The sequence below is a fragment of the Crotalus tigris genome, unplaced genomic scaffold (genome assembly GCF_016545835.1).
Source record: "Crotalus tigris isolate CLP2741 ecotype Arizona unplaced genomic scaffold, ASM1654583v1 scf7180000024513.1755786, whole genome shotgun sequence".
NCBI lineage: Eukaryota > Metazoa > Chordata > Lepidosauria > Squamata > Viperidae > Crotalus > Crotalus tigris.
In genome coordinates this window covers 1,310,398-1,330,302 of record NW_024100685.1, presented here as the reverse complement: position 1 = coordinate 1,330,302, position 19,905 = coordinate 1,310,398, and the positions used below count along the sequence as shown (strand labels likewise).

The 19,905-nt window shown below is 57.3% G+C and overlaps 1 protein-coding gene across 2 annotated transcripts; it reads right to left on the bottom strand.

Annotated features, from left to right (window-relative positions):
* Nucleotides 1–421: 421 nt before the first annotated feature.
* IDH3B (isocitrate dehydrogenase (NAD(+)) 3 non-catalytic subunit beta) lies at nucleotides 422–8,354 on the bottom strand. 2 transcript variants are annotated; one of them, XM_039333862.1, is made up of 12 exons: nucleotides 8,247–8,354; nucleotides 8,109–8,162; nucleotides 7,944–8,027; nucleotides 7,679–7,799; nucleotides 7,492–7,552; nucleotides 7,210–7,342; nucleotides 6,137–6,270; nucleotides 5,414–5,516; nucleotides 4,017–4,163; nucleotides 3,812–3,906; nucleotides 3,597–3,657; nucleotides 422–623 (listed from the first exon to the last, which is right to left on the bottom strand). In XM_039333862.1, the coding sequence occupies exons 1-12, from the start codon at nucleotides 8,295–8,297 to the stop codon at nucleotides 546–548; spliced, it is 1,122 nt and encodes a 373-aa protein (XP_039189796.1). In that variant the 5' UTR covers nucleotides 8,298–8,354; the 3' UTR covers nucleotides 422–545. The 2 variants fall into 2 exon arrangements, with proteins under 2 accessions (XP_039189796.1, XP_039189795.1); XM_039333861.1 differs by lacking the exon at nucleotides 422–623 and adding an exon at nucleotides 2,628–3,229.
* Between the last annotated feature and the right edge of the window lie 11,551 nt (nucleotides 8,355–19,905).

Sequence of the window (19,905 nt, the reverse complement as noted above, 5' to 3'; positions counted from 1 at the left end):
AAACCCCAAGCTAAAAAGGTGCTGTTTTGGGCCCCCCACCCCAAAGGCCCAGCACTGGGCTCTTTCCAGTGCTGCCCCTACCCTAAAGCCACTCATCTTGGCTGCCCATGATGGCGCATCCCCAGGTCAAAGTTGGCTGAGTGAAGGGACTTGCGCTGCCCCTTAGGTGCTACAACCCCTCAGCCTTCTGGTTTTGGGGGGAGGGGTTGGACACTCCCCCATCTTTTTCTAAGCTAAACTCAAGACAGTTGGACTCAACTGCTTCACCTTAGGCCTCAGGCATGTGCGGTGGCGTGTCCTGTCCTGCCAGCCCAGAAAACTGCCCCCAAGAGTCAGCCTTTTTTTTTCTCGAGGTGTGCCTGCTTGCAGTCAGCCAGGATCCCCTGAGCCCCAGGGGTAACAGCCTCGTGGAAAGCCAGCATTATTCTTCTCGTAACTGAGCCAGTGGCCCCTTTTATTACATGCATCTGAGCAGTTACAACAAACTAGGAGTAAAGGAAGAAACACGGAGCGGCCTGGAGCTGCCACACGAGCAGAGCAGCCTCCTAGTCAGCCAGAGCGGTGATCACGGCGCGGGTGAAGTCATTGGAGGTGGCGTAGCCTCCCATGTCCGCCGTTCGCACCTGCCAAGAGAAGAGCAGCAGAGGGGCAGCCTTGGCCGGCCTCCCAGGCGCCAATCCTGGCGCTCCCATCGCCTTCAGCCTCTGTGCCCTGGGAGCCTTGCCAGGCATGCCCGGCCAGGGACCACCCCCCCCCCCCGTCTCCCAGCAGGGCAGGGCAGGTGCTGAAGGCAAGGGGAACTGCCAAAATCTCCACTGAGAAAAATACCTGGCATTTTCAAAGGGAACTCCAAAGCCGGAGGCAGAGCTGAATTGCCCCACCGCCTCCGTGACGTTCTGCGTGATGCACAGGGTGGCCTTCGCGGGCCAAGAAAGCCCAGTTTGGAAGGGGTTAAGGCAGCGTGAACTGGGGGCGAAGGAATCCCAGAGCGTCTCGCCTTTTCCTCCAGGGAAGCTCCCCGAGCAGGGTGGGAGGGGTCCCTTTCTCCCGGGGAGGGTGCCCGGCTGCCACACACAATCTGCCATTAGCCATAACTAATAGTTTATGGGTTGGCCAGGCTAAATGGGGCAACCTCAGGAAGAAGCTGCCAAGGCTACAGACCGTCTGTTGTCCCAGCATGGATGGAGGAAGAGGTTTGGGGGAACCGGGCGCCTGTCAGACCAACTTCCCATTACAGGAAGTCCTCAAGGGATCAGTTATGTTCCCAATGGCAGCCCATCTGGGGAGGGGGGGTATTTACGTCCCAGATCTGAAGTTCTGATGGTTTCCCCCACCAGAGTCGCAGGGCCACGCTCCAGGTGCTCGGCAGCCTAGCTGCAATGATGGCCGCTGCCTGGCTGCATTTTACAACCGTTTTGCCCCGTTTACTCGCAGGGAGCAACGCAGCCGATCCACAGCAAACCAGGGTTTCACTTAACAACTGCAGTGGTTGCTTGCTGCCTGCCACAAATAAGCTTCTAAAATTGGGTCATCACACGAGGACTATCATGGCTTGCACCTGCTCTGTGACAGTCATAACTCAAGGACTGTCTGTAGTGGCCCATCTAGCCCAAGAGGAGCCTTGCAGGGGGCACCCACACCCTCCTCCCCCCCCAATGGGCAGCCATCCCTTCTGGTGGCCATTCTTGCACTGGAATAAAAAATAGCTGGTGAGGGGTTCTCAGCCTGCCTCCCACCGTGGCCCCCCCCCCCCGGGGCAGCCCCAAGACTGCAAGCAAGCCGCCTCCCCCCCCATCAGGCCCAACGGAGCACAGAGGGGTGCCAGGCCCACCGTGGGTGGGATCCTCCTCCCGGTGCCTTAAAGGAGCCGCTCCTTCCCTTGGCACAGCCAACCGGCATGGGGCGTGTGGAGGGAGGAGTTGTGGGGGCGCCAGGCCCATTTGGGCTGCATTCCTCCCACACCTCAAATCATCTTCCTTTTTGAGGAGAGGAAAAGCAGCCTTGCTCACCTTTGGGGTGGCCTTCCAGCCCCCACCTCCCTCAGTGCAATCAGCCACTCTGTTCCCCATGGGGCCCTCCTGGCTGTGCTCTTCCAGAGGACCCCAACAGCCAGGAGGTCTTGGCAGGGAAGCCCCGTCTCTGGCACATCGCTTCACCCTCACTCGTACGAACCAGGGTGGCCCTTCCGCCACACACACCCCCCACCCCGAGCTGGGCCTCCGTGCAGTCGGCCTGTCCTTCCAGCCCTGTGCCCTGCGAGGGTGGCCAGCTCCTCTCTGACCGCTGAGCGGCCTCAACTCCTTGCCAGAACACGAGATCTCCGCTTGCTTCCCTCTCCGCTTGCTTCCCTCGGGCGCCAACCACATCCCGGGACTGGCCCCTTTTAGGGGATAAATGGTGCCAAGTGTTTCCAGGGAGACTGACAGCAGCTCCAGGAGCATCCGGGACGGAGAAGACGGAGCAGTTGCTGGGAGGGGGGAGCGAAGGGGGGCTTCTCCTGGCCCAGGAGTCACCCGTTGGTTTTCTGCATCATGCATTACAAGGGAGATCTGCCAGGATGCTTTTGGCCCACCAGGAACCCCTCAGCTGCCAGGAATCAGCCGAGAGCCGGAAGGAGCAGAGCTGGCTAAAAAAATCCCTTTTATTCAGACACAGGACAGGTTACACGTCACACCCAAGGGGGACTCCTGAGGCCCACTCACCGCCAGTACCAGGAGGGCCCGCCTGGCAATCTCTCTCCCCATCACCCCACGAGCCCTGGCAGGTTCTTCCCAGAAGTCCTGGTGGTCTTCCGCAGGACTGAAGGGGGCCCAATGGACACCACAAGGCCCATGCTCCCCAGCCAGCTCTCCTCCAAGAGCCCTCCGGGGGGCACCCTCCCATCCCTTGACACACCCACTTTCTGCCCCAGAGGTCGCTTTCCAAGGGGACACCCCACTGCAGAAGGCTCCGGGCAGGGCTCCCCCATCCCTTCCAGCTGGAGCAGACCAGACCTTTGGAGGTCCTGGAGCGACTCAAGAGGCAGGAGGAAGAGGAGGAGGAGGAAGGCATTTTCTTCCCCAGCAATCTGGGGCTGAGAGAGGCTGCCGGGGAGGGCCAAGGCTGCTGAGGGCAGGGGAGGGCCAGGGGCAGCCTGAGCCTAGACCCCGTAGTGGGGGTGGAGGTGGTCAATCACAGACTTGATGAAGTCCGAGGTGGTGGAATAACCGCCCATGTCCTGTGTCCGCACCTACAATCCAGCATAGGGAGAGGGAGGGAGAAAAGTGGTCATCAGGCTGTGTGTGTGTGTGTGTGTGTGTGTGTGTGTGTGTGTGTGTGTGTACGTGCAGAGGCACAGAAAGGAAATGGGACAGGAGAGCAGACAGGACAGGAGACAGACAGCACCAGAAGCGCCCAGGAAGCCCAGCGAAGCCTGCAGCTCCTCAGCCTGCCCGCCCACAGAACGGAGCCCACAGCCGTAACTGGCAGGAGAAACCGGTGCAGCCCCCCGCCTGCCTGCAGCTGCCCCCTACCCCAGGACCCCCAACTCCGCCTCCTTTTCTGCCAGCTGGGAAGAAAGTGAAAGCCAAGCCCTCCAGGGCAGCCGTCGCACTGACCTTGCCCACTTTGATCACCTTCTTCACCGCATCGGAAATCATGGTGGAGTGGTGCTCCAGGCTGCGCAGGAGAGAGGAAGGGTGCATCTCAGCAATGCGGGGGGGGAGGACGGTTTGCCCTTCACCACTGCCCTGTGAGGTAGGCCAGGCCAATGGGCAGGGAGCAGCCTCCAGCATATCCCACCCGGCCCAGTGCCCCCAGCTCAGGAACCTACTTCAGATGCCGCAGCATGTTTGCCGAGGAGAGCAGCATAGCCGTGGGGTTGGCGATGTTCCTCCCGACCGCCTGGGCAAAGGGGTGGCGGGCACCCTGCAAGAGGAGCAGAAGGATCCCTGCAGGGCCCCCAGCACGCCTGCTGGCCCCGACCGCCCTGAGGGAAGGGGGGCAGGGGGCACACCCAGGCCCAGCCTCGTCCTCACCATCTCGAACACGGCAAAGTCCGCGCTGTAGCTCTCCCCCGGGACCACACCGGCCCCGCCCACCAGGCCGGCTGCCAGGTTGTCGATGATGTTGCCGTACAAGTTGGGCATGACCAGGACGTCAAACTGGTAAGGGTTCTGCACCAGCTGAAAAACAGGCGTGCTCAGCCCTCCGTGGAGGGTCCGGCTGCAGAGCCTGACTGAGCCAGATCCAGCCTGGAGCCCTGCTGGACAGCCGCACTCTGCACTCTGGTCTGCAGGGAACTCTGGGTGGAGCTCAGCTGCCCTCCTGGGACAGAGGTCTGAGGGACCCCTGGAGGAGGAGGAGGAGGAGGAGGTGGGGGCTCAGCTCTGAAGCCCTCCCCTCGCCCCCCCCCCGGGGCCTCTTAACCCCGAAGACCCCTTGTTGGACGGGACCCTCCAAGACCCTGCACGTCAAAGCAACTCAGACGCCGGCCGGGCATAGTCTGTTTCCGGCCTCATGTGGGCAGGGGACGGGGAGGATCCAGTCTAGGCATCCACGCTGCCCACGTGGCCTCCAAAGAGCAGCACTGAGGAAGCTGCAATGCCCACATCATCAGCCCAGGTCCCACAGCCGCCGGATGCTGGGCAGCGGAGAAAGGACCCCTCCCCCAAGGAAGGGGTCCCAATCCGGGAGAACGGGCTCCGCGGCCTCCAGACCCCCCCCCAAAGCAGCCCAGCCGGGCTAAAGGATGGAACTTCAGTGGCCACTTAAGAGGCCTGAGAAGGTGCCACGCAAGACTGTTCCACGTGGAAATCACAGGCCGGGGAAAGTGGGGAATGGGGGCACTGAGCAGACTGGGGCCAGATTTGGGTTTTTTCCCCTGCAAGAACAAAAAACCATTTTTCTGCTTTCTGAGAAATTAGCTGTGCTGCCTTCACATAAAACCGGAATCCTAGAATTGGGAGGGGCTGGGGAATCCAACCTTTGGAAAAGCCTCCGGGGGGGGCGACAGGGGGCTCTCCAGCCTCCACTCGAAGCCCCTCAGAAAAAAGGAGCCAGATCTGCTCTGGACCACAAACTCATATTGGTGGCCAGGCGAATAAGCCACCATTGCTGGGCCCACGGGGTCTGCAGGGGCCCCGCTCCGACTCCAGGATCCATGGCTGGCACCCGAAGCACAAATTATCCAACCTAATTTTGGGGTTCCAAACCACCAACTTCCTTGCATTTTTTCCTCTCCTCTTTCCTTCGAGTAGCAAAACCGAGGGGCTGCCAAACTGCTGGAAGCTGCCCAGGCTGGCTGCTGTGGAAAAGGCGAGGTGCCCCTGGCCTCGTGGGTGCAGGCAGCCCCCCCAGCCCCCCAGCAGAGACCCCCCCCATCCAGGCCCCTCCCCTCTCCGCGTCCCATCAGGCACGAAGCAGGTCGTCCTACCTGCATGCAGCAGTTGTCTATGATCATGGTCTCGAAGGTGATCCTGGGATACAGCTCAGCCACCTCCTCGCAGCAGCGAAGGAAGAGCCCGTCCCCCAGCTTCCTGGAAGGAGGGCAGAGACACGTCCTCACACCGCCCCGGATGGCCCACAGTGCCAGGTGCTACATGACCCCCAAGGACTCCCCCCTGCCAAGAACGACCCTGACACAGCCAAGGAGGCTCGGCCTGAACGAAAGAGGCCGAACGGGTCAGCTGGAGGAGCCAGGAGGCCCAGAGGGCAGTGGCTCCTTAGCAGGCAGCGAAACTGGGGGGAGCCCGGCCTTGGAAGTTGCTGAGGTGGCTCTCCTGGGCAGAGACAGGGCCACGAAGGGCAGCCTCTGACCGCCTCGTGCCCATGGGTGATCCTTCTTCCCAGGCCCCAAATTAAGCAGGTGGGACGAGGCCACAAAGTAGCTGCCCTCAGCACCAGGGCAAAGGAAGAGGACGGGGAGGGAGGCGTGTTCCGGTGTGCCACAACTTCTCCAATCGCAACATCCATGTTCTTTTGACATACTGTATAGGGGTCTACATAGCACGTACTTTGGCTTGCGTCAATTTTGCTGCCAAGCAGGCGCCTCTGTGGGCTACCCAAAGCTGCCAGAGATCTGGGAGGAAGGGGGGTCATGCAAAGGTCTTCGCCTCCCACCCTCCCCAGATCCGCTGAGGCAGGCAGGCTCACTTACATGATGTTGGCCTTGTGTACCGCAGTGACTTTGTTCCTCCCCTTCTTGGTGGCAAAGTCAAAGGCAAACTTGGCGATGCGCTGGGATTTGGCCCGCGTGATGATCTTCATGCACTCAATGACTCCCTTTGCGCTCTGAGCACGGAGAGAGGCAGAAGCCGTCCCTGAGCCCCTCACTGGAGTCGCTGGCCCCCCAGCTCCCCTTGGCCCTCCTCTCCCTGCACTGTCTCTGTCGGGCTGGCCACTAAGCGGAGCAGGTAGCCCAGCAGCTGTATGCGAAGCCACTGCTCCAGGGAGCCCACATTCCGGATCAGGGCTCTGCTCTCTCCCCGGCTGTAGCATTGACCAGAGGCAAAACACAAGCGGGTCTCGCCCACCCACTTTGCTAAGTACTGCATAAGGGGGGCCTTCTTTCCTTTTTACGTTTATCTCTTCCAATTACATCCTCTAGATCTGGGATCCCCAACCCCCGGGCTGTGGACTGCTAGAGACCCGTGGCCTGTTAGGGACTGGGCTGCACAGTTGTAGGTGAGCGGCAGTCAAGCAAGCAAAGCTTCATCTGCATTTGCAGCCCCTCCCGGTGCCAGCGCCGCCACCTCTGCTTCTCCCCAGCTCATCAGGCATCAGATTCTCTTGGGAATGCAAACCCTGGTGCAAACTGCTCATGGGAGGGATGCACGTTCTGTCCCCTCCTTGGTCCGTGGAAAAATTATCTTCCGCAAAACTGGTCCCCATTGCCAAAAACTTTGGGGACTGCTGCTGTAGGTGGCCGATTGGGAAGCCACTTAAACTAAGGAAAGCACAAGAGAAAGCCCTGCTGGTCACTCCCAGATTTCCCTTCAGCCTACTGCACCTGTTGCTAAGCTGGTTACCTTTTGTCCTGCTGGGAAACTAACCTGACACCTCACCCCACCCCTGGCCAGTCTATAGGGCCTCAGTGGACGACGCTTTGGGCTTTGTGCTGGTGCAGCCCCACTCCAGACTCACTGGAGACATCGGCAGCGCTGCCCCTCCCCCGGACCACTTTGGAAGCCCGGCCAGCGCAGCTGTAAGTCAGAGGGACGCAGGGCCCACCTCGTGCTCCAGGGAGCTATACTCGCCCTCCGTCTGCTCACGGATGATCACCAGGTCCAAGTTGTTGTGCCGAGTTTTATAGCCAGGCAGGCTGCTGATGTGAACCACGTTGGCAAAGAGGTCAAGCTTGCGCCTGCAAGGAGGGGCCAGGGGTGGGTTACTTCCAGTATCCAGGCCTGGAGCTCCCTGCTGCCCCCCCCACCCTCCGGACCCAAAAGGCTGCAGAGTGGACGCTGGGGGGGGGGGAAGGAAGCTGCAGTTCCTTCCCCCCCAGCAACCTACCTGAGCCTCATGTCGTAGGAGGCCAGCTCCCCTTTGTACTCCATGGGGGTGTGGATCTTCCCTGCAAGGAAGGCCAAGAGAGGCCAGGCGGTGAGGGGGGGGAAGGGAGAGAGGGTCGCCCAACCTCCTCTCCCACCCCACCCCACCCCACCCCCGTGCCCGCCCCCCCCCCGGCCAGAAGCCTCACCTATGAGGGCCACCTTGCTCTTCTCCATGGACTCCAGCACCTGGTCCAGGATCTCCTCCGAGGCCATGTTCTGCACCTCGCTCAGGTGGTGCTCGTCGAACTGCACCGGCACACCCGCCACCTGCACGGTCCGGGGAGGGGGGGGCGAGAGCAAAGCGGGACGTAGCAGGCAGGGCTGGAGGCCTCCGCGCACACACACACACACACACACACACACACACACAGAGCCGCTCCCAAGGACGCCCCCCCGCCCCCCCCACCTCACCTTGAAGACCTCCTTGACGGAGTGCATCAGCTCCGGTCCCACGCCGTCCCCCGGCAGCAGCGTCACCGGGAAGGCCCGCTCCGCCTGCAAAGAGCCGGAGGGTCGCGAGGGGCCGCCGCCAGAGGAGCCCCCTCCCCGCCCCCCCGCCTCCCCCGCGACCCTCACCTGGGCCGGCCTCTGCAGAAGCGTCGCCGAGCCGGAGAGGCCCCGCAGGAGCCGCTGCAAAAGAGGGAGGACCGGGTGAGCCGGTGAGCCCCGCCGCTCGCCCCCGCCCCCGGCCCGGCAGGACCCCCGCCCGCTCACCCCGCCCGCGGAGGACGCCCGGGCGCCCTTCAGCGCTGCCGCCAGCGCCATAGATCTCCAGGAACCACAGAGAGGCCGGCGGGGAGCGGCGCTCCGCCTTCCGGGTGCGCTGCCGGAAGGGGCCGGCTCCCGGCTGCCACGAGCGACCCTCGGGATTGGCCCTCGCCCTGACAGCGTCTCTCCCCCCCACATACACGCCCCTCAGTGCGCACGTGACCGGGGGAGCACCCGGGCTTCGCTGGATTCGGAGGAGGAACCAAAGCCGGATTTTTTTTTATAAACTTGGTGACTTCCAGACGGGGGCGGGGTCCAACTCCCAGAATGCCCCGGCCTCGTTAGGCCTGTTGGGGGCGACGCAGACCGGTCCCGGCGGCGAAGGAGCGGCTCCCACCGGGGCGCGCCGTCTGAATGCAGCCGCTCCGGAAGGGCGGATCAAGCTCAGCGCCCCCCCCCCGCCGCTCCCAGGGCTGCACGGGGGGCTCCGGCTCGGCCAACGCGGCCCCTCCCCGGGCTCCTGCCGGCGGCGGCCCCTCCTGCAGTGGCCAGCCGGGCCTTCGCTCCCTCCCGGGGAGCCCGGCCGGCCCGCAAGGCGCCAGCCCCCGGGGGCCTCTCAGGGGCGGCGGGGGCAGCCTCGGCCTCGGGGCCGCCTGTAGGGCGCTCCGCCCGCGTCCTCAGTCCCTGCTCGAAACTCGGAGCGCTCCTTCCCCGCAGCCGCTCAGCGCCGCCCGCGGTCGGAAGGGCCCCCCCAGCCCCCTCCCGGGCAGCCCCCAGATCGCCCAAAGGGCCGAGGTCTTCTCCCCCCGGGGAGCCCCAGAAGGGCCCTTCCCGAAATGGCAGCTGCCGAAGTCGGGACTGGGAAGCTACACAGGAATTCTCGGCGTCCCCTCCCTCCCTTCCTTTCTCTTTCTTTCTTTCTTTCTTTCTTTCTTTCTTTCTTTCTTTCTTTCTTTCTTTCTTTCTTTCTTTCTTTCTTTCTTTCTTTCTTTCTTTCTTTCTTTCTTTCTTTCTTTCTTTCTTTCTCCCTCCTTTCCTTCCTCCCCCTCCCCGCATCCTGGGCGGTTAGCAGCCCCGGAGGAGCTAATGAGCTGAGCTTGAAGAGGCGTTAATGGGGTGGGAGAGGCTGCCTGGGAGTGGGGCTTGGGGAATCCTCCTCCGTCCCCCCACACAGACACAGGGAGGAGGAAAAGGCTGGCTCGTCCCTTGCTTGCCTTCTGCAGGTGCCTTCCTTGCCCCCCCCGTTCCTGCCCCAGCAATGGAGGTGCAGCCCTCCCACGGTGCCGGGGCATTCCCACGCAGGTTGCAGCACCTGCTGAGTTCGGGGATGATGGGTTGAAGAAGACATCCCCGGACTGTAGAGCAGACTGTGAGGTTTAACCTCCCCAGCCAGGAAAGGTAGTAGTAATAGTAGTAAAGTTGGAAGGGACCTTGGAGGTCATCTAGTCCAACCCCCTGCTCAGGCAGGAAACCCTACACCATTTCGGACAAATGGCTGTCCAGTCTCTTCTTAAAAACTTCCAGTGTTGGAGCATTTACTGCTTCTGGAGGAAGGCTGTTCCACTGATTAATTGTTCTCACTGTCAGGAAGTTTCTCCTTAGTTCTAGGTTGCTTCTCTCCTTGGTTAGTTTCCACCCATTGCTTCTTGTCCTGCCTTATGGTGCTTTGGAAAATAGCTTGACTCCCTCTTCTTTATGGCAGCCCCTGAGATATTGGAATACTGCTATCATGTCCCCCCTTGTCCTTCTCTTCGTTAAACTAGACATACCCAATTCTAGCAACCGTTCCTTATATGCTTTAGCCTCTGATGCAGATGTGCCTCTGTGAAGAAGTCTTCAAGAGTCTGAAGGGAGACGGAGAAGAGGGCTGCGTCCAGGGGGAAGGTGCCCTGGCTGCGCTTTGCCCCAGCAGTGGCCCCGACCCAGAAGGAGTGCTGGGCCAGGAGTCGGGCCTGGCCTTCGTGAGCAGAGAGCGGGAAGGCCCCCGGGAACTTCGCAGTGGGGACTCAGTCAGGAGGAGGCTGGCAGCCGGTCAGACTTCTGCTGAAACCTGGGGAGGGGATACAGGGCCAGGGAGCATCTCAGACCAATGGGCTATTAGCAAGATAATGATTATTTTTATTAATGTTATTGATGGAGGGATGGGGGTTTTATTTCGGGCCACGTATGGTTGGGTTATTATTGATTGTGGGAATTTACTATTTATATTTTATATGTTTCTGTTTTGGATGTACATTTCCCACCGCTGTGCCTCAAATGAAAACACATCTCAGACTTGGCTTTGACAATAAAATAAAATATAAAATAAATAACAACATAATAAATACCTTATAAAATAAGCCAATAAAACCCATTGCCATCAGCCCCATGTGGGGAGCCAAATGTTCCTGAGCATCTGAAGCTGCTCTGAGGGGCTTGGTGTTGTCTCTCATGGGGAGGAGAGACTCCCACCCTCATCCCCCCACTCCCACCTTGGGCTTTAAACTGGCAGTTTTCACTTGGTGATCCAGCAGCTATTTTACTATTCTCCAGCCTTTCCTGGAGAATTGCTACCTGCTGGGTCCTGGGTGGGGCTCTTTGGGCAACCAGGGAGCCGCCCTCCTACCCCCCCCCCCATGGAGGCTGGAGAAGGTTGGGTCCCTTCCGGAAATCGGCCTAGGGCTGGCTGTGCATTTTCCCCAGACTGGGAATCCACACAGGGCTTGAGCCAAAGGGGATTCAGTTGTTAATGACCTCCATTGTTGGATGGGGGCTTCTAATTCCTCCCCCCCCCCAGGAAAGAACTTCCCCTCAGCTCTTGAAAGGACCACTTTTAGCCAGGATCTCCCATGGCCTTGAGCAGCCCTCTCTGGGCATGCAGCCCCCCCTCCACCCGCCCTCCAGGGAAGCTTAATGGCTGCTAAGAATCCAGGGTATTTCACACCCTCCCTCTGATGAGCTTTGGAGGAGGCAACATTAATGATTAAATTTACTGGCCCATTCACGGAAAGCGGATAATTATCCAGAGGACAAAGATAAGTGGCTGATTGGAACAAAGCAAGAAATAATTACTTCAGAAAACTTTTTCCCGGCAGTATGAATTGAAATAAAATCCAGACATTTCATCACTTATGCTATTGTTTTGTTTCATCAGTTATACTATTGTTTGTTACTTTAGGCTGACCTAATTAGCCTGAGCAATTAAGTAATGCTGGAAGGGCCTTTTGCAAAACTATCAAGGCAGTGAGGAACCTTAAGGCTTCGGCAAAGATTGTGCTTTGTGATCATAGCCCACTTTGTGATTATGAGATAAGCTGACACGGAGCACTCTTTAAGATGATTGCTGCTTTAATGTAATCACGGCCAGCATCTCCTGCCTTGAGTTGCGCTGTCATAGCCACCTTTGGTGCCCAGGTGGGAATCGGGTGCCTCATTCCATGGGCTGCCCCACTTCACTCCCTCACCCTTGTGTTTTCTGATTTCTCCTCAAGAGCCTCATCTCTTTACCATTTTTGTTCTAATGAGATACTTAAGGACCCCTCCATCGCTTCATCCAAGGCAGCAGTTAAGATGAGGGCTGCTTCCTCACCCTGAGTATCCAGGTCAACCTTCTTAGTATTGTATGCAGATATTGAAGGGGGGGGCAGTCAAGGCAAATACTTGCCCGCTTACACCCCAAAGCTCCTATCATGGCGGTGGCAGATGTTCCCTCACGGGAAACGGGGCTTACTTTGACAAGGCCTATGTCTCCTTAAGCACTGTGTGGTGCTTAATCTATGGTTTTGTGGTGAAAAGAGCCAGGAAAACACCTGAAGCCAGCCAGCCCCCCCCCCCCAGGATCCATCACCTTCCGAGCAGGCTCAGTCATGGCCTGCTCCCCCCAAGGCCTCCCTGGGCCAAGAGAGCCTGGAGGGCATTTTGGAAGGATTCGAGGGGGGGGGCGCCCCCTCGGAAGGCCAAGCTGCCACCTGATCAGAGGCCTTTTGGAGCCTGGCAGTGGCAGAGAAGCTGAGCTGGCCCAGGAAGCAGCCTGCCGTTGCCCACCTGAGGTACCCAGGGACCCCCTGGGCTCCACCCCTCAGCTCCGCAGGGCAAGGGCCTTGGATTCAGGCCCTGGGGAGGGAGGCACCTGGGCCAGGCCACCTAAGAGGCCACCTAAGGGTGCCTCGTGAGGAGACCCTGAATGCCGGCAGCCCTGGCGCCATCCTCCCAGCTGCCCTGCCTTCCTCCATCTACACCTGCTATGCATTCCCAGCCTCCCAAATGTGCCCCCTCCCCAGCCAAAGAATTGGGAAAGCCCTGAGTTGGCCAAGGAGTCCGGAACTGGGCCAAAACCCCCCCCTTGCCCGGGTGGGCATCAGCAGGTAGGCAAGGCCCAGCTCTCTGCTCAGCTGGGCTGGGCGGAGCAGGACTGCCAGAGAGAGAGAGAGAGAGAGGAGAGAGGAGAGAGAAGAGAGAGGAGAAAGGAGAGAGAAGAGAGAGGAGAGAGAGAGAGAAAGAGAGGAGAGAGGAGAGAGAGAGAGAGAGAATATGTGTTTCTGTGTGTGTGCTGGCCCCTCTGAAGCAGCTGGCCACCCGCCCTCCCTGTCAGCCCCAGCTGAGAGGCCTCTGACGTGGGTGTCCCACAAACAAACTAGGATGGAAGGAAGCAATTCTCCCCCTACACATACACACACACCACACACACCCGTCTTTTGATAGGTGTGAGGTGGGGGGAGTTGTGCTGGCCCCCATCCTGGGACAAACAAATCTGTTTGCCTTCCCTGGGGGGGGGAGCTCTTTGGGAGAGCTGTTCTCCCACAAGCATGTTTAACCACTTTATGGGGTCTTGTTTGCAGAGCTGCCTCTGCAGGCTCCTTTGAAATGGGCTGGCAGTGGGGGGGGGCCTCTGCAGCTGCTCCCCAACCTACTCTCTGGGGTGCCAGCCGGGAGCCCCTCGGCCGCCTTTCCTTCCGAGGGGCTGTGCTCCTTGATCTGACCGAGGCTGGCTCAGCCCCTGCCTCCCCTCAGGATGAGCCCAGCCAGCCTGTGTGTGCGGGGCGTGTCCAGGTCACAGGCCAAAGAAACTGCTAAGGCTTCCCAGCAGTCCATCTGGGTCGGACCAAGGCAGCCCCCCCCCCAGCGTAAAGTATGTTAGCCAGGCCTAGAGCAGAGGTGGGTCAGCTGACTAGGAGCTCCTGTCCTGGCACATGTGTGCATGACGCACCCCCTTGAGATAGTGGCAGGTCTCTGCTCAGGAAAGGGGGCTGCCCCCAGTTCTGGAGCCAGAGCTGCTTCGATCCAGAGTGGGCATTGCCCCCTCCCCTGCCCCTCAGAGCCAGCATCCTTCTCCAGGACTTGGGGACCCCAGGGCAATGGAAGCCGGCCTTGGACTGCCCCCTCCCCGAATGCTGTGAAGACATCCCACCCCCTCCCGTCCCCCTGGCCTTTATTAGCCCCGCTGAGCTCTTCCTGTGGCCCCTGCCTGCGCAGTCAATCTTGAGTGTTCCCCAAGCCGGGCTCCCAGTGGGCCATGAAGAGGAGAGCGCCGGTCGGCCCTTTCAGGCCACTGCTAATCCCAGCTGGGGGGGCGGGAGGGACAAAGGGCAGCTGGGCTGGGGCTGCTGCTGGTCACCCCCTCTGTCCCCCCAGCCGGGCCCCCTCCCTCAGCTAATCCCATTGGCCTCCTTCCCTGCCACTTTGATGAGGAGGATTACACTGCCCGGCATTGTCTGGCTGGGCTGGCCGCTTCCTCTCGTTTTAGGATTAGCAGAGCCCTACATGCCAAACCCACCAAGGGGTGCACTTGCCAGGGGGGAGGGGGCGCTAGACAGGACCCCAGAGCTCAGCTACAGCAATAGCAGCCATGTTGAAGGAGGGAAACCTTTGGGGGCTGCATGGAAAGACCCACGCTGCTTCTGGATGGATTTGACCCTTGTCCTTCCTTCCCCATCCCACCACCCCAGGCAGGCTGCAGCTTGGGAGCACCCCTGGGTTAAGAATGGAATGGAATATAGAATAGAGTAGAGTAGAGTAGAGTAGAGTAGAGTAGAGTAGAGTAGAGTAGAGTAGAGTAGAGTAGAGTAGAGTAGAGTAGATACTGGAATATAGAATAGAATATAGAATAGCATATAGAATAGAATATAGAATAGAATAGAATAGAATAGAATAGAATAGAATAGAATAGAATAGAATAGAATAGAATAGAAGAATATAGAGTAGAGTAGAATAGAATAAGATAGGATAGGATAGGATAGGATAGGATAGGATAGGATAGGATAGCTGGAAGGGACCTTGGAGGTCTTCTAGTCCAGCCCCCCACTCAAGCAGGAGAACGGTACTATACCATCTCAGACAAATGACTGTCCAGTCTCTTCTTAAAAACCTCCAGGGATGGAGCTGCCAGGATTTCTGAAGGCAACTTCTGTTCCACTGGTTAATTGTCCTCCCTGTCAGGAAGTTTCTCCTTAATTCCAGGTTGCTTCTCTCCTTGATTGGTTTCCATCCGTTGCTTCTTGTCCTGCCTTCTGGCACTTTTGAGAATAGTTTGATCCCCTCTTCTTTAAGGCAGCCCCTCAAACACCGGATACACTGCTATCATGTCTCCCCTATTTCTTCTTTCCTTTAGACCAGCCACACCCAAGTCCCGCAGCCATTCTTCGTATGTTTTAGTTTCCAGGCCTTGGATCATCTTAGATGCTCTTCTAAACTCTCAACATCTTTTTTGTGATATGGTGACAAAAATTGGCTGCAGTATTCCAGGTGTGGTCTCACTAGGCTTTTATAAAGTGGTACAAATACTTTGTGTGATCTTGATTCTATGCCTCTGGTTATAAAACCCAGGATTGTACTGGCTTTTTTGTGGTCAAGAGCTTGTTGGGTTGATCCAGCAGCAACCCCTTCATAGGGTGAAGCTTTAGTTGAAAAGAAATTCAAACTGCAAGATGAGAACATTTTTTCTGTCTCCAAGGCAGCCTAAAGCAGTGTTTCTCAACCTTGACAATTTTAAGGCATGTGGACTTTAGTTCCCAGAATTCCACAGCCAGTAATGCTGGCTGTGGAATTCTGGGAGTTGAAGTCCACATGCCTTAACATTGTCAAGGTTGAGAAACAATGGCCTAAAGCAAGCTTGCATATTTGCAGATTACAACAAGAGCTGAACTTGCACTAACCCAGTGTTTCTCAATCTTGACAATTTTAAGGCATGTGGACTTCAACTCCCAGAATTCCACAGCCAGCATTGCTGGCTGTGGAATTCTGGGACTTGAAGTCCACATGCCTTAAAATTGTCAAGGTTGAGAAACACTGCACTAACCAATCTTCCTCTCTACTTATTTCCTAACTTAGGATAAAGGAGGAGACTGGTGCAATTTTTCACAGTCCAACTGGCAGCTGTTTATCTCTCTGGCCGATAAACTTTTGATTTTCTTTTCTTCCTTCTTCTTCAGTTCCGCTAAAATCTGTTTGCTTTGGGTGGCTGCAGCCCCCCTTCTCCAGATTTGCCCTTGAGCCAGCAAGCCCTCCTCCCTCCAGCACTCCCTCACTCAAGTCAGGTTTATCACTCCAGATAGCTTTTACTAAACACACATCTTCACCTCCCAGATCTGCAAAATTCAAATTTTAGGTGTTCCCTCTGTGCTGATTCTCCTCTCCTCCTTCCTTCTTCACAGACTCCTCTGACGCGTTCTTAAAACTGCTTCTGCTGCCCACACATTTGCAGCCCCGCTGGGAGAACTGGTCTGCAGGTCAGCCAAGCTGGGATCAACTGGCCTGGCGTGCTCCTTTGCGGGTCTGCAAGAGGTAATGGCAGGCAGCTCTGGAAGGACCGCTTGGAACAAGGACGGAGAGCTTGCAGAGCCTCGGTCAGCCCGGATCCTTCCTAAGAATTCACCGAAGGAAGGGCTGGCTCAGGTATCCTGAGGCGTCTCCTGGCTCCTTCTCCAGGCCAAGGGAACTGGGAGCGCACCCTTCTCCCTGGCAGGCCCTGGCACCTCGAATCCATTGCAAGCCATCTCTGCTGAAGTTTTGGAAGTCCAGGCTTTCAGGCTACACACACAGATTCAGGCTGCAGACCCGAGATTTTTCTATGTCCCCACTCTGGCAGGCAAAGCTTCAGCATTTCGAGGGAATCCACCAAGAACCTCTAGCTGTCTAGCTCAGTGGTTCTCAACCTTTTTAATGCCACGACCCCCAACCGGTCGTAAGTCGAGGACTACTCAACTGGTGCAGCACCTTTTGCAGACTGGGACTTTTGGCGGGCTCAGCAGGGCAGAGACAGCCTGGACAATTCCTGTTGGCTTTTGAAAGCCAATAGAATTAGACTCTATTCAAGAGAGTCTCTTCGATTGGCTTTCAAAAGCCAATAGAATAAAAGGCAGGAGCACAGCTAAGGAAAAGGGAAAAAAAATGGCGGACTGCGTTGTTTGGCGACCCCCGTGAAATGGTCGTTCGACCCCAAATGGGGTCCCGACCCACAGGTGGAGAACCACTGGTCTAGTCCTTCCAGTGACAGAGAATTTCTCACACACACACACACACACACACACACACACACACACACACACACACGCACACACCTCCAGCTGGATTTCTTTCAGGAACTTGGTTTTCTTGCACTCTGCTTGGGGAGGGGAGGGGCAGGGGAGACCCCTGGGAGTGTTTCTGCAGAGAAGCCCAAGGAGCTCATCCCAGCCCTTTCCCCCCCCCCCATCCCTTTGCAGGTAATCCTGTTTCATGCTTAATCAGTTCCACTTCTTCCTTCCTGACTGGAAGATTGCGTAAAAATTCCCCTGCACACGGAGGGAGCCAGGCAGATCCCATCTGCTCCTTCTGAAATAGGATCAGCAGTTTCCCCCCACCCCCCAAAAAAAGTGGGCAGTGCACCATGGAAGCCCCTATCCCGGCCCTCAGAAGCTGAGCTGCCTTCTATTCCTCAAAGATAAATCTGTCATGTATTGGGGGGGGGAGAACAGGAATTCCAGAGAGGGACAGCCTCCTCCCCCTCCCTTGGGTCCTCAGCCAAGGGCCTGAAAGGTCTGGGCACCAGCAAGCCCTCTTTGACCCAGGGCCATCCTGGGAGAATTCGGACAGTGGAGGGAGTCCTTGGTGCTCTCTGAGCTGGGATCCTTGCTTGCAGGCCTTCCATCACCCAAGGGGGAAAACACCCCCCCCCCCATGACCTCGCCCATCATCCTCACTTGCACTGAAGCTGGGGGGGGGGGAGGCAATTGGAGGGGATGTAACTGAGATGTATAATGTGCCATAGACCAAGTGGACTTGGAGAAGCTTTGCTCCCTCTGGCCAAAAACTGGAACTGAGGAGGGGGCCACCCATTAGGGCAGTGGTTCTCAACCTTTTTAATGTCGCGACCCCCCAACTGGTCGTAAGTCGAGGACTACTCAACCTGTCGTAAGTCGAGGACTACTCAACTGGTGCAGCACCGTTTGCAGAAGGGAACTTTTGGCGGGCTCAGCAGGGCAGAGGCAGCCTGGACACTTCCTATTGGCTTTTGAAAGCCAATAGAATTAGACTCTGTTCAAGAGAGTCTCTTCTATTGGCTTTCAAAAGCCAATAGAATAAAAGGGAGGAGCACAGCTAAGGAAAAGGGGGGAAAAAATGGCGGACTGCGTTGTTTGGCGACCCCCGTGAAATGGTCGTTGGACCCCAAATGGGGTCCCGACCCACAGCTGGAGAACCACTGCATTAGGGCAATCAGAAGCAAACCGCTTCTCACAAGGCCCAAGGACCCTCCCATAGCCTGCCTCAGGGCAGCTGAGTCATCAATTCACTAATTCATTACTGTTCAATGAGATGATGACCACTAGCTAGAACAGCTCCAGAAAGGAACTGGAGAAGTTCCCTAAGGATGGGCTATCCAGGGCTGGGACTCTTGAAGACTCCATATTACCACCACTCCTTTGGGACAGCACCCTCTGAACCTCAGTTCTACAGCCCCCCCCCCTGCTTTGGCCACACACCCCCAACCGGGAAGCTGGAGGGGTGGAGCCCGGATTCTGCAGGCCACTCCCAGAATAAGCAGGAGGGGAGAGGACTGGCAGCCAAAGTTTGGGGAGGGTGATGCAGAACTGTGGGGGAGGAGAGGCATTGCATGCAGCCTTGCAGGCCCAGACCTCGCAATCCACAAAGCTGGACAGGTCCAGGCTTGCTGATGAAGGTCATTGTCCATGCTAACAGCTGTCCTTGACCTGCCTGGAGATCTCTCTCTCTCTCTCTCTCTCCCTCCCTCACACACACACACACACACACACAACATCTTGAGTGGCTTGTAGAATATTAGTTTTCCTTACAAGCAGGATGAGCATCCTGAGTGAAGGTAGCATAATTAATTAGTTGTTCAATTAACTAATTATTGACACTTGAATAATGACGCTCGGTAGTGAAGGTTATAGGACAATCAAAATACATAAAAATGATTAAATCAGATCATTTAAAAAATTAAAACAAAGTGGTGTCAAAGTATACCAAAAGTAGATTCTGTTAACTCTCCTAATTCTGTTTCTGGTCCTGAAGGAAAATTTCCGTACTGCACTGCAGGGAATGCAGACGGGGAAAATGCAATTTAACTCACAGAAGTTGGGAAATGGGGGGGGGGGCTCTTGCTGCTCTCCTGGCTCTGGAATAGCTACCTTTGGCAGCAAGATGGGAGCCATCCCCCTGTCTTCTGGCCCAAAGGCCAGAAGGTCAAAACCGCCAGAGAGCTACCCCCTCACCCATAGGTCTGACCCCCCAAGCAGGCACTCCCTCCTCTGGCCAACCCAGTTTCCCCAGTGGAAAATATCTGGGGGTGCAAGCAACGTGGTTCTTGGGTCAAGAAGAACCCCCCAAAGGGACAAACACCGCTGTGTAGCATCTTCCACCTCTTCTCCTGGCATGGCTTACAGCCTTGGGGTCCCAGGCTTTGCAAGGTGCCCTCTTGGTGGCCCCCACCCTCCAGGGGTCTTGTGAAGCACTCCTCTTCCTGGGCAGCTGCATAATGTGCAAGGGCAGGGGTAGGCAACCCAAAACACTCAAAGAGCCACTTGGACCCGTTTCCCACCAAAAACAAAACACTGTGTCTCTCTCTCCCCCTCTCTTTCTTTCTAACCTTGGTCTGCCAACCCTCTTCCCCCACTCTCTCTCTCTCTCTTTCTCCCCCCCCCTCCCTCTCTCCGATCTTCTGCTCACCTGGCAAGCTGCCTTCAAGCTGTTCTCCAAAAGCTCAGGGTAGGCAACCTCGGCTCTTTTATGACTCATGGACTTCAACTCCCAGAATTCCTGAGTCAGCATAGCTGGGCTAGCTAGCTCTCTCCTGCCCTTCCTGCTTCCTGCAGGAGCCACGCCCCAAAAGATTTTCAGCTTGTCGGAGAACACAGTGAATCTGCTCTCTTCTACACACACGCATAAACACAAACACAAAGACAGAGATAGAGAAGCAGGGAAGTGCAATTGCCTCTCTCTGTCTCTGTCTCTCTCTGCAAATGGCAGAGGAGGCTGGGAGCCACAGGGGAAGGCTCAAAGAGCTGCATGTGGCTCCAGAGCCGCAGGTTGCAGACCTGTGTGCAAGGGTCTGTGGCTTGGCTGAAGCTTTGGCCTTCTGCTCCCAGGGCTCCCCCTCCCTCCCTCTCCCCCCAGCCAGTATGCAGAAGGCAAGCCCCCTCCCTCTACATCCCTCAAGGGAAGGGAAAGGGCAGGGAGATGCTCTGGACCT